Here is a 14,329-nt window from a genome sequence, read left to right as displayed (position 1 = left end):
AGAGTCATGACACGACTAAGTGACTGAAAACAAGAAAGTACTAAGCAAGAAATGAATAATAATAATCCCTGCAGACACCAGCCCAATCTCCCAACTTTGCTAAAGTGCCTCTTGATTTACTCAAATATCTTTTAAAGCTGAGTATGAGTTTTATCATTTTCTACTACAATGTCCTAACCATATTTTTAGGATTCCTTGGTGCTTCATTTACTTTGTAGTGGTTGATACTACTACTGTGATGTCGTCATTTACCCATTCTATTTTCTACAGGATTATTGCTGGCATACATGAAAGCTCTTGGGATTTTAAGTTTAATATTTATTAATTTTTCCCACTTAAAGAAGTTTATTTTTACATCGTTTCTCAGGTGTTTCCCAAGAATATATTCCTACTGTCTGCAAAAAAGAGAATTTTGTCTTCTTTACCAAAATGGCAGGCATTTATTCTTTATGATCTCATTACATGGGAAAGAAAATTTTAAATGATATGTAATAACATGGGTGATAATTGATATATTTGCTTAGATTCTGATTATGATGGATTTCATTTTTGATTTTTTAATTATCAGTATCAACACATTGAGGAATACATCTTGCTTAAATTTATATTTTTTCCTAGTGTAGTTTTTTTTTGGGGGGGGGGGAGTCCTACCATGCAGCAGAGGAAACTTTCCTGAGCAGGGATCCAACTTGTGCCTCCTGCTTTGAAGTGCAGAGTCCTAACCTCTGGATCTCCAGGGAAGTCCTCCTAGTTTGTTTTTGGTCATGGTACTTTGCATTCCACCAACTGTTCTTTGATCATCCATATATCATTGAAATATGGTCATTAGCAGTAGTATGGCTGTTGGTTCAGGTGATACTCTGTATATCTCTTATCTTTTTCTTCCTACAGTTTTGTTCTATCATGCCCACATACTTTTGTCATATTATGCTCAAGATATTGAGGGTAGTCTTGCCACCAGGAACAGAATCATTTTTATGGGCTATTTGGGTATACATGGAGTGGAACAGACCCTGGGCAGCTGAACAAACTTGTTATTTAAAAACTGGACTGTATGTTTCATAACCATTTTCCACGTACCTTTCCGATTCCATTTCCCCTTGAGGAATGGATTATTTCCTTGGAAAAGTCAGTTGTCATGATCCGGCTTGCCTGATGCCAGCAGACTGTCTGCAGGCAAAAGAGACAAAGATGCCTAAGTTGCAATAAGGCAAAATGTGGGGGACATCAGAGGTCTTCTCCATAAGGTTACTGTGAGAGCAGGGAGGCAATAAGAAGAAATAAAATGGAGGGGGAAGGCTTTAGGTTGTTATATCTGGGGTTGTGGGGAGGCCACTTCTTGGCCAAGGGTATAGGATGGCTAGACCCACTCCAGTATTCTTGCCTAGAGAGTCCCGTGGACAGAGGAGCCTGGTGGGCTGCTCTCCATGGGGTCGCACAGAGTCGGACAGGACTGAAGCGACTTAGCATGCATGCATGCATTGGAGAAGGAAATGGCAACCCACTCCAGTATTCTTGCCTGGAGAATCCCAGGGACGAAGGAGCCTGGTTGGCTGCCGTCTATGGGGTCGGCACAGAGTCGGACACGACTGAAACGACTTAGCAGCAGCAGCAGCAGCAGCAGACAGAGGTGAGAGATCACCAAGTGGCCTTGCCGGAGTCCCAGGCCAGGAGGCTTCTGAAACTCAAAATGTAAAATATGAAGGGACTTCCAGAGGCATGTTTCTCAAAACCTCAACCAGTGCTTCCCAATGAGAAAGAGAGAGACGTGTGGAGTGTGTGAAGGGGAGAGATTCCTGGGATTGAATAAAACACTGCTTTGGGTGGCTCTCCAGCTGTTGGGTGAATATGACCTAAAGTGCAAAGGTCTGAACCAAATAGGTGAGGAGTTTACTGACGAGGAAACCAGGGACCAGAGGTTAGGTAAGATGTCAACAGGGGTAGGTTCAAGAAAGCTGTTCAGTCATGGACTGTGCCAAGATGCCTGGCCAAGTGAAGAACCTGTTGAAAAAACAAAACTGCACGAAATGACTCAGCAACGATTCGGTACTCTTTCGCCCAATACCTAGGATCATCTTGACAAAACCGAGGCCTTCCTATAAGTAAGCCGGTACTCTTCATTGTGGGAGATGACTACGACCTTATGCACTTGACCATCCGTCTTGTGGTCCTGTGTGTAAAACGATTGCGCGTGTGTTTTCTGCGACCTGATGGAGAGGTTGAAGAGGTCCGGCCGCGCCACAGCCACGTCTGGGTCAAAGGCACACGTGGAAACAAGCTGGCCCAAGTCACACCGCGGTGCATTTCACCCTGGGGGACAGAGAGTCCCAGGCGGAGAAGTGCCAGGCGCCTGCGCTGTGCGCCAGAGGCGCCTGGCGCTGCGGGAGCCGCGAGACCCCCGCCCTCCGACGGGAACGCGCACGTGCCTGGGGACGCGGACGCGCGCGCGAATGCGCATCACCTCGCTCAGCCTTGGTCCGGGCGGCTGAGGAGGGAAGGAGGGACGGACGGAGACGCGCACCGGAGACGCGAGTGGGCTCTTCGCAGAGTGGCGGGCTCGGGGCGGAGGCGGGGACGGGGGCGGGGGCGGCACCTCCTCCACTCTGGCGTCTGTGCTCCGGACCCCTGGCCGCGCGGGGGACGGACCGACTGACGTACCTCGCGCGCCCCCGCCCCCGTCCCCGTCCCCGTCCCCGCCCCCGCCTTATCTTCCCTGAGCTCCTGGGGCTCCTGAGCTGAGGCCCCTCTCTCTCACTCTCTGCCCCTCCCCGCGGCTCTTTCTCTCCCCAGCACCTTGGAGCCCCTCGACCCGGCTGCGGCGGGGACCTGAGCGGCGGCGGACGGCCTCGAAGATGAAGTGCAAGCCGAACCAGACGCGGACCTACGACCCGGAGGGGTTCAAGAAGCGGGCGGCGTGCCTGTGCTTCCGGAGCGAGCGCGAGGACGAGGTGCTGTTAGTGAGTAGCAGTCGGTACCCGGACCGCTGGATCGTGCCGGGCGGGGGCATGGAGCCCGAGGAGGAGCCCGGCGGTGCGGCCGTCCGCGAGGTGTTTGAAGAAGCGGGAGTCAAGGGGAAGTTAGGCCGGCTCCTGGGCATTTTCGAGCAGAACCAAGATCGCAAGCACAGAACGTACGTGTATGTACTGACTGTCACTGAGATTCTGGAGGATTGGGAAGATTCGGTTAGCATTGGGAGGAAGCGAGAGTGGTTCAAAGTCGAAGATGCGATCAAGGTTCTCCAGTGCCACAAGCCCGTGCATGCCGAATATCTGCAAAAACTAAAGCTGGGCGGTTCCCCAACCAATGGAAACTCCGTGGCCTCGTCCCTGCCGGAGGGCGATCCCTAGTATGTACCGCTCGTGCACAAACTTCTGTTTCCGCCTACCTGACAATAAGTAGTGCCCGGAGCACCTCTCTTGCCGTGTGCGGTCTCACCGGGAGGAGGGAGGCTTCTTTTGTTTCCTTGGCAGACCTCTGAATCACGCTTGCAAACTGTCTCAGTTGCCAGGCACTGTTTTCAGGCACTTTGCACGTTTTTCAGATGCTTTCAGAATCGCTTCTTGGTAACTCTATAACACATTTCAGAAAGCCAAAGCCACGTGGGTTGTTTTTTTAAGTTGCCTTAACTGCTCACTCAGACTTTGAGGTTAATGTGTGTGTGTGTAAACGTGTATGGGCGCTGTGGTTTGTTTGTTTTTTTTTTTTTATATTTCACACTTATGTGTGTGGGGGGGTCTTCATGTGTACTTTTGGTACCAGTCTTGTGGTTTGAATTGTATTGAGGTCCTTTAAAATCTGATCAGCTTGCTTGTGGGCGGGCGTTTTCATTAATTTTTTTTCTTAAGTTGTTTTCTCATTCACAGTATTAGCCCTTGTCAGCAAGCCCTTCTGTGGAGGGAATTGGTTTGAAGGACGAATTTTGAATTTCAAAAAGTTATTTAAGAAAATTTACAGCGTGTGCTCTTTCTGTATTGAACAATAATTGTATGTTCAGATATGTGATATAATTTACCCTTTTCAGAAATTGCTTTATTCATTTGTAGATAAGTCGAGTTTCAGAACATTTTCATAACTGGTATTTTTTTTACTTCTTACTTGAAATAGCCATTTCCCATTTAGCCCGAATGTAGCTTAGCAGAATATTATTTTATAGAGTAAACACACTCTTGGGGTGATATTGTTATGTACATGTCCTGATACATATTATGAAAACTGTGATTTAGCATGCTCAGCTCCAACTCATATTTCTCTTTTCTCAGTGCCCTAGAACAACTGTGGTTCTCTCAGTATAAACTACTCTTTGAAAGAAAGTTTGCATATTTGAATTTGTGATAGTCCACTTAAACTTGTCTGAATACCAGTAGTCAAAAGAACGGAATATTATATTGTAATTAAAACCCAATTGAGGGAGTTAGCCTTCTTGATATTCAGCTATTACATACTTCTCAAACTGTTAGGACGCCTGAACAATCTCTCATAAAGTTTTAGGATAAAAATTTTGTGTCACATAATAAACTTTTTTGGCACCAATTTAAAAATACTTAGATTATCTTCAATATTTGCTTGAAATCAGGGATCCTATCTAGAGTATATAGGTCTGTCTTCTGGGACTACCTTTATTCCTCTAGACATAGTAAATAGGTAGATATAAAGCCTACTTGGTGAAGTGGGTATTGGTAGGTGGAAAGATCTTACCTAATTTTTAGGGCAACCCGAATTGTCATATCTCTTAATCATTATTGATAGATATTTTGTGTCAGTCAACTAGGTCACTCTTATGCACTCCCTATTAAGAACTTTGAAAATTTAGCAACTTGGAACTCTGTCTTTTCTCAGGAACGTTGAGGAAAAGCCTACTTTGTGAAGAGAGTATGAGTGGGGGATATTTTTATTTAACATCTTAAAAATGTTCCACAAATAGATAATAGAAGTGGTAATTACTGTAATTTAAACCCTTTTTTCTTCTACAAATTAACCTTTTAAAAACAGTCACTAGTAGAATTGAATATTCTACGTTTTCTTTTAAAACTTTGGTGCCAATTTTTAAAATCAGATCTTTACCATACATAAATATGTCTAAATAAAAGTATGTGTTGTAATTGACAAAACTAATGTCATAGGAGTAGAAAATTAATAGCTTTTAAAAGACCAATTATATGATTTCATATTTTAAATTATGTAGGATTATCAAATATGTTTCAAAATTACGTTTTTTTACAGAAAGATGTTTTATTTTTAACAAACTCTCTAAATCCCATTAGTTGACCTTTCCTTTTCTAACAGTCCAAATCAACTAATGATATTTGAAATTTTTCAAAGTATACACTAACAGCAGAGAAATTGGATTTTTTAATGACCATTTCATATATAAAACTGCCTCCATCTAAAAGGTTGCCACAAACACCTTGGAAGTTTAACTTATACATGGCATCCTTAGAGATAATAATGCATGATCTTCTTTTGACTTTTCAACTACGTATTTGACAAATGTGAAAAGTACAGTGTTGATGTTCATCAGCTCTCGTTAGCTTGCAAATATTTGTTGTATTTAATTCAGAAAAATTTGAATTGGGTTTTATCACTTGCTAGGATTATCTTCAGTTCCCAGTTATCTTCAGCTTATGCAGTCTGTAAAACTTTTCACTTCTAAATTGCAAAAGATTATTATATGGTTATCACACTTTAAGTTAAACATTCAAATTCAAAAGAGCAGTTCTTGTTATGCTTTTGGAGTTCAGTCAAGAAAATATTAAAAAACCTAAAAATCCTTTCATTTTAAGAGAGAAATCCAAAGAATTCAGCTTAAAAAAGTTGACACAGAAGTAACAAACCAAATGGCATCTAGTTAACCTCCATCCTCCAAGAGCATGATCCACAGTTGGGATTTTCTTCATGCAGAGTCATTATTATAAGATATTACACTAAAAATGTACAGATGAGTCTTTCAACTCATTCCCCTCAAAGAAAACAGTGCATTGATCAAACTTTCAGACATGAGGTAGAAATTTGTTTTCAGTGTGTTTTTTAAGACTGGATTTTTTTCACCAAAACTGGACAAATGTCTTAAAAAACATTTTAAGAAGACATGTTGGAATAAAGATTATATTGATATGTAATATATAGTTTCCCTGGATGCCCAATGTATTATATTTTCTAAGGAACTTGTTTTGTTGATCAGATCAGTTAAAAGAAGTAACTCTGAAAGGGATATGAGGTGGCTATAAATATTTTGAATTCTGTTGTATGGTTTACTTTGAAAGAACTGTAAATATTTCAACATTTTTGTATTTAGAAACATCAGATAAATATTGGTGAATGTGTGTGCATGGACATGTGTAAGCAATAGGAATAGACAGCTTCTGAAGTCTTAGCATCATTAGAGGGCCCTTCTGGGACAGAAGGGTAAAAGGGCTCTGAAGCTGGAGCTGCTCCTCTCATTTCCATTTAAGTGGAATCCAATTGTAAGAAAGAGCAATTCCTCCATCAATAGGTGTTAACTGGGAAAAGGAAGCTGAAAATGCTGCTTTAAAGCCTGTAGTACTAACAGCTGGCCAAAGTTTTCTTTTCTGGGTTCCTTTTGTGGAAGCACCAAGCAAAATAGGAAATATTTTCAGCATCATTCCAGTCTTGTAATCATCTTTCTGAATGACTATTGGCCTGTTAGACTATGAACTCTTTGAGGACTAGGACCCAGCCTGAATCCTTACATATCCTCAAAGCCTTAGACCAGTGGCTAAAATATGGAGACATCTGTCGTTGATCCACAGATTAGAAATATCTACTACTAGTGTATTCTATAACAAAATACTTGTGTGTTGGTTTATTGGCTTTATATTTTAACTAGGACAATCTGTCATTCCTCAGGCTCTCAGGTAGCTTCATAATGGAGCTGCATTGGATAATTCACTGAAGGCTTTTCCAATACAAAGTGGTTGATGAACCATACTTGAATAAATACTTGTTGACTAGAAGAATTGATGAAAAAATACAACTATTAATGATATATTTTTTTTAGGTGAATGGCATAGATGTTCAGATTTACTTTGAAAGAATCAAGTATATGAACCCAGTGATGAATGGAATTATGAAGACAGGTGAGCTCTTTCACACTCCCAAGGACACAGCTCGTCCTATCCTTTTGGACACTTCCTGCCTGTTTATTGCAATGACTATTCTCCAGGTTGTTGCACTACTTCTGTATCTGTACAGACTTCTAATTTGGCACCTATGGCCTTCTTTGTGCTCTTATGATTATGTGTCTGTATTTCCCACCAGGTTATGTGACCTTGAGTGCAAAGACCTTATTTCTTTCATCTTTTTATAAATCTAACATATAAGAAATCACTTGAAATATGGTAGACATCACTGAAGATTTGTCTAAAAATTAATATTTTGTTATGACACTGAGTGGTAAGGCATTTACCTTCTAATCTGGTGTTAGTACAGTAAATGCTGTCTATTTAGGTGATATGTGGCTTTTGTATATCAGGTGTGACACAGGTGTTTAAAGGCTTCTGTGAGATATTAGCAAAAATTCTTCTTTGTATGTCTATGTCATCCCAGACATTATGTGACTGCTATGGCAGTATGCTACACCACCTATGAAATATTTGCCAGAATTTTGAACCTAAATCGGACTGTGCCTCTAGACATAACTCCTTATCTGTAGAAAATACAGGGAACAGAGAAACATTACATCACAGAAATGATATGAGCAGAATCAAGACTGCAGGAAACTCTACAGGACAAACGACCTAGTACCTTCAGTGAATGGCCGGAATGAAAGAAATGAAGGATGAACCTGCTGATTAAAAGAGATTTAAGGGACTTAACAACCAATTGTAATATATGGATCTTTTTAGGATCCTGATTTGACTAGACTATAAAATAAAAATATTTCGAGACAATCTGGATAATTTGAAAATTGGGCAACTTGATATTTTATATTAGTTGGAATAATAGTATTGCTGTTATGATATATTCCCAACTATTTACAGTTGAAATGATGTCTGGAATTTGCTTCAAAATAATGTCTGTATTTAAGTGTGTTGGAGGTATTGATGAAACAAGATTGGCCTTGACCAGATAATTGTTAAAGTTGGGTGATGGTTAAATGATGATTCATTATATTAAATATATGTTCCTCTCTACTTTTGTATATTTGACATTTTCCAAAATAAAAAGTTATCAGAATTCTTATTAAAGCTAATATATGAAGCATTGAGAAAAAAGAGGGAGAAAAATTTTATATTGTTTAGAAAATGTTGGCTCTGGTGTGCCATTTCGGGCCACATAGGTCAAATAGGTCCCCTAAAAAGAAAAGGGGGACATACCCTGAAATAGCTAGTGTTTCCATTGCTACAGACCATTGCTGGGAGTTTTTTCTCTTAATTTGGCCCACTGAAATAGGAAAAATTAAATTTTTATTTAACAGCTAACACACACACACACACACACACGGAGAGTCCAGTTTATATCAATGTGAAAAACTGAAGGGGTGAAGTCTCCAAGGGAGCAATTTTATGAAATTATAAAAATCCACAAAATATTTTTATTAGTTTTATAGAAGAATAATGGCTATAGATGTGTTAGTTGCACATTTGTTAAATTTATACTTGAAGGTAGGTGACACAGGAAAGTAAGTAGTTGACATTCTTTTTTTTTCTATTTTATTTTTTAACTTTATAATATTGTATTGGTTTTGCCATATATCAACATTCTTGACTGCAGTGAACCATTTTGTGTTTCACAGATTGCAGATATTCCTTAAGTTTTGAACTGTGCTTAGAATTCTGTAAAAGCTACAACCTAGGTCAGAGTTAGTGAAGCTGTACTGAACTCATGAGGTCTGTCCTGACTTATTTTGTGGAGCAGCAGGCAGAAAGTGAGAACAACATTGGAGGTACCTTTTAGGGAAAATGCAGCAACAGCTCATTCACTCAGTCATGTCTGACTCTTTGCAACCCCATGCACTGTAGCCCACCAGGTTCCTCTGTTCATGGGATTCTCCAGGCAAGAATACTGGAGTGGGTTGCCATGCCCTCCTCCAGGGGATCTTCCTGACCCAGGGATCAAACCCAGGTCTCCTGCACCTCCTGCATTGGCAGGTGGATTCTTTATCACTGAGCCACCTGGGAAGCCCCTAAACGCCTTCATAAGTGTGAAGGGCTGTGAAGATGAAGCTGCCCTTTCTACTCCTTACTGCCTTCTAGGTTGAGTTCCAATCCTAAGAGCAAGCAGTTCCCCCAGAAAAAAACTGTTTCTTGGAAAAGAAGAGATGAAAGGTTTATCTCGGAGACCTTTATTACACACAGCTGGGCAGAGCTTTCACTTTCAAGGTTCCCCTGTTAGAAACAACAGAAAATTCCATAAACTTTTTCATTTATACCTTTCCTGAAAGTTGTTTCCTAGCTTAAGTTTACTCTTTTAGCCAGTTTTTTAAACTTTTAATTGAAGGATAATTGCTTTACAATATTGTGTTGTTTTCTGCCATACAGCAGCATGAATCAGTCATAGGTATACATATGTCCCCTCACTCTTGAACCTTAGTCTCACCTCCCACCCTTCTAGGTTGTCACAGAGCAACTGATTGGAGCTTCCTGCATCATCCAGCCAATTTTCACAGGCTATCTATTTCACATATGGTAATTTATATGTTTCCATGCTACTCTCAATTCATCCCACCCACTGTGTCCAAGTCTGTTCTCTATGTCTGTGTCTCCATTGCTGCCCTGCAGATAGGCTCATCAGTACCATCTTTCTAGATTCCATATTGTTGTTCAGTTGACAGTCATGTCCCACTCTTTGTGACCCCATGGACTGCAGCATGCCAGGCTTCCCTGTTCTCACCTATCTCTTGGAGTTTTGCTCAAACTCATGTCCATTGAGTTGGTGATGCCATCCAACGATTTCATCCTCTGTCACCCCCTTCTCATCCTGCCCTTAATCTTTCCTAGCATCAGGGTCTTTTCCAATGAGTCAGCTCTTCACATCAGGTGGCCAAAGTATCAGAGCTTCAGCTTCAGCATCAGTCCTTTCAATGAATATTCAAGGTCGATTTCCTTTAGGATTGACTGGTTTGATCTCCTTGCAGTTCAAGGGACTCTCAAGAGTCTTCTCCAGCAACACAATTTGAAAGCATCAATTCTTTGGCATTCAGCCTTCTTTATGGTCCAGCTCTCACATCCATACATGACAAGTGGAAAAACCATCCCTTTGACTATATGGACCTTTGTTGGCAAAGTGATGTCTCTGCTTTGTAATACTCTATGTTTATCATAGCTTTTCTTCCATGAAGAAAATAAATTAATTTTCTTTTAATTTCATGGCTGCAATCACCATCTACAGTGATTTTGGAACCCAAGGAAATAAAATCTGCCACTATTTCCATTTTTTCCACATCTGTTTGCCATGAAGAGATGGGAACAGATGCCATGATCTTAGTTTTTTGAATGTTGAGTTTTAAGCCAGCTTTTTCAGTCTCCTCTTTTCACCTTCATCAGGAGGCTCTTCAGTTCCTCTTTGCTTTCTGCCATAAGTGTGGTGTCATCTGCATATCTGAGGTTATTGATATTTCTCCCAGCAATCTTGATTCCAGCTTGCACTTCATCCAGCCTGGCATTTCACATGATGTACTCTGCATATAAGTTAAATAAGCAGGGTGACAATATACAGCCTTGACATTCCTTTCCCAATTTTGAACCAGTCTGTTGTTCCATGTCAAGTTCTAACTGTTACTTCTTCCAGTAACAAGCACTTATAACTTCTTAGCTTCATAAAGTACAATACTATGGGATATTTGCTCAGGTGCTGAACTGGCCACACAGCTGCATTTAATAACTTACTGCTGCTGCTGCTAAGTCGCTTCAGTCATGTCCGACACTGTGTGACCCCATAGACGGCAGCCTACCAGGCTCCTCTGCCCGTGGGATTTTCCAGGCAAGAGTACTGGAGTGGGTCACCAGTGCCTTCTCCAAATAACTTACTGAAGGCATCCCAAATACAAATGATTGAAAGAAACCGCCCTCAGTATTCATTATATTGAAAAACTGTTGATTAAATACATGTATACTAATTATTTTATTTTATGGATAAAATATATAAATAGCAATCAGGGTTATATAATAACAAATTCACACATATAAGTCAAGCCAAGGCCATGACCTGACTGATTGGACTGGTAAAGTCTACTTTTAGATTTAGATAGTTTATTACTTAAATATACAGTGGAAAGATGAAAGAGCCAAAGGTGCCAGCTCCCCAGTTCCTCAACCCACATTCCCTGAAAGACAAGAAACAAAAGGGGCTGTGTGATGGTAATGCAAATTTTAGGATACACCATTACTAAGCAGGCATACCTAGACTGCAGCTGAGTGGTTTTATGTTCTGTAACTCTGTTTTAAGGGGCACAGGACAAAAATCCCATTACCTCATCAGAAACTGGTATGTGATGAGAAACTGCCTCATAATATACTACCAGAGGAGATGAGGTGTGTGGTATATGGTCATGTAGCAGCTCCTTAACAGCGTTGCATCTCCTCATGTTCTGAAAAGTCACCAAGCATTTAACCAAGATTGAGATTAGCTTCAAGTTCAAGCCTGTATAGATACATGCAAGGTTGCCAGGTCACCATGGAGGAGCCATTCCCCTGCAACTCCACTTTCCCCTGCTTATGTCCAGCTAGTAATTCTTTCTGTAAGCACAGACCAACAGTCATGGCCACTCTGAAGATGCACAATGGACCTCCATCCAAAATTTGGTTCAGATGTTGAGGCCGATGATAACACTAACACACCAATAGGATATTCAAAAATTTATTACTCATGAAAAAGGGCTTTATGGGGAGAGCAGGACAGGCTTCGAAAGCTGTTTTGAAAATGAGAGAACAAAGAAAGGAGACTGACTTGGATTTTTATAGCAGATAAATGGTAGGGATAAAGTGAGTGTTGGCAATGCACAGCTACACACACTTCTGAAGACTGCTGCTGCTACTGCTGCTAAGTCGCTTCAGTCATGTCTGACTCTGTGTGACCCCATGGACGGCAGCCCACCAGGCTTCCCCGTCCCTGGGATTCTCCAGGGTGAGTCCCAAATTTGCAGTGTGGGCTGGCTGCTGAGAAATGAAAGAATCAATGTTGCAATTTCTGTCCAAAGGCTGGCAGCCTGAAGACCCAGAAGAGCTGATGGTAAGTTATGAAGTCTGAAGGTCACCTGCTGGAGAATTCTTTCTTGCTTGGGGGAGGTTAGTTTTTTTGTTCTATTTAGGCTTCAACTGAGTGGATGAGGCCCACCCACATCATGGAGGGCAAGCTGTTCATGCAAAGTTCACTGATTTAAGTGTTAATCTCATCCAAAATACCCTCCAAGTTGACATATAAAATTAACTCTCGCAAATCTACCCCCTCCCATCAACTTGGCACTCATACACATCTAAAGTCATACTTAATCTCCAAATGAAGATAACAACAAGGTCATCTTTCCACCTAACATGATACAAGGATCCTGTGTATACCAAAAATAGACTCTTTTCCCAGAAGAGGAGGTAAAGTCCTTGAGTGATCTTTACTCTTCCTTCTTGATATCTCGTAACTTAAATACTACGATGCAAAATTAATAACAATACTTAAATGCTATGAAATAAAGTGAAGACAGCTTATATTACACAAGGGGTTAATAGAGGGAAGAAAATGTATTATACACAGACATACACATAACATACAACAAAATAAGGAAGAAATAGGACAGTTACATTCCTCATTATTAAAACAGGTCATGTGGTCATGGCTGGTATTCATAAATACCTTCTTCCTCTATTCCATATTCCCTTTGCCTTCAAGAAACACCTAAAATGATTGTAGCTCTTTACCTGTTGGGGTGACCCAAACCTACATTCTCAAAAGGTCTGGACCATTACTAATCCTGACTGGAATGAGTTGTTATAGTTTTCCATTTACTTTAATCACCAAACATACCATATTAAGAGATAGTCTAGGGCATATCCTGTATTGCAGACATGCTCTTCCTTCCCTGTTATATAGAGTAGCAGCCCAATTTCCCTTTGGTAGTCAGGATCAATTATCCCAGCCAAAACTAACTTTGCTGACTGACTCAAAGGCATGAGGAGCCCAAAATGGGCAGACTGCAGTCTTAACTTCTAGTTCAATGGAATTGTTGTGTCTCCTGGAGGAGCTAAGACCTCTAGGTGAGCAGAGCATAATGTGAGAACAGGAAGTAAAACTTTTACTAATGGGTCACTGAGGGTAATAAGAGAGCTACTGCCATTTCCACCCCTTGATTCCTGGACCTATAAATTCTAGGTATGGGAGAAACAGTGTATGTTGATGCTGAATGAGAGCACATACAGCCTCCTGGAGAAGCTGCTTGCTCAGGCCTACAAGATATTTACTCATTTCAAGATATTATTCCTCAAAGTGTTGTTCTGTATTTCAAAGCTGGCCATTCCAAAGCAGACCAACTGCTTTAAGATTGTGGGGACTGTGGCAAACCAGTGAATTTCATGGGTGTGGGTCCACTGCTGTACTTCATTTGTAATGAAGTGAGTTCCTTGATCAGAAGTAATGCTATATAGAATATCATGATGGTGGAAAGGCATTCTGTAAGTCCATGGGTAGTGGTTTTAGGAGAAGAACTAAGTGTAGGGAAGGTGAGCCCATATCCAGAGCAAGTGCTTATTCCAATAAGGACAAAATGCTTCCCCTTCTGTGATGGGGGTGGTCCAGTGTAACCAACTGCCACCAAGGTGGCTGGCTGATCATGCTGCCATAGAGGGGGCTCTGTGTTGGTCTCTGCTGCAGGCAGAATGGTCATTCAGCGGTGGCCATATTCAGGTTAGCTTTAACGAATAGACATCCATGTTGTAGAGTCCATGCACAACTCTCATTGCTCCCACATTGGCCACTTTGTTCATGAGCCTGTCGGGCAGGGGTGGCTGGGGAAAGAGGCTGACTGGTGTCCATAGCATGGGTCATACTATCCACTTGAATATTAAACTCCTCCTCTGTTAAGGTCATGCTTTAGTGAGCATTCACATGGGATACACTTATTTTCATGGTTTTTGCCCACTGAGAGAGGTCTATCCACATAACTCTTCCCCAAATTTCCTTGTAATCAGTTTTCCAATCATGTTCCTTCTAAGTGCCTATCCATCCAGCCAAGCCCATGGCCACAGCCCATGAATCAGTATGTCTGGCCATTTCTTCCAAGCAAAGTTAACAACCAAGAGCACTGCCCAAAGTTCTGCACACTGGGAGGAATTTCCTTCACCACTACCCCTCAGGAATAGCTGTAGTGCTGTAGCTGTCCACTTCA

The 14,329-nt window shown here is 41.3% G+C and overlaps 1 protein-coding gene across 2 annotated transcripts; it reads left to right on the top strand.

The window, feature by feature from the left end:
* The first annotated feature begins 2,390 nt into the window (after positions 1-2,390).
* On the top strand, positions 2,391-8,193 carry LOC102409132 (diphosphoinositol polyphosphate phosphohydrolase 3-beta). Of its 2 annotated transcripts, XM_025276334.2 has the most exons (3): positions 2,391-2,532; positions 2,791-3,346; positions 7,016-8,193. In XM_025276334.2, coding segments are annotated over exons 2-3 (495 nt in total). In that variant the 5' UTR covers positions 2,391-2,532; positions 2,791-2,852; the 3' UTR covers positions 7,017-8,193. The 2 variants fall into 2 exon arrangements, with proteins under 2 accessions (XP_025132119.1, XP_025132120.1); XM_025276335.3 differs by lacking the exons at positions 2,391-2,532; positions 7,016-8,193 and having other exon boundaries at positions 2,676-3,347.
* Positions 8,194-14,329: the final 6,136 nt, after the last annotated feature.

Source organism: Bubalus bubalis, chromosome X, assembly GCF_019923935.1.
Source record: "Bubalus bubalis isolate 160015118507 breed Murrah chromosome X, NDDB_SH_1, whole genome shotgun sequence".
NCBI lineage: Eukaryota > Metazoa > Chordata > Mammalia > Artiodactyla > Bovidae > Bubalus > Bubalus bubalis.
Note: the sequence above shows the minus strand (reverse complement) of the source record. Positions and strands in the feature narration are given on the sequence as shown.

Excerpts from the sequence above, each read along its gene's own strand:
- LOC102409132 (XM_025276334.2), top strand. The coding sequence starts at position 2,853 with ATGAAGTGCAAGCCGAACCAGACGCGGACCTACGACCCGGAGGGGTTC.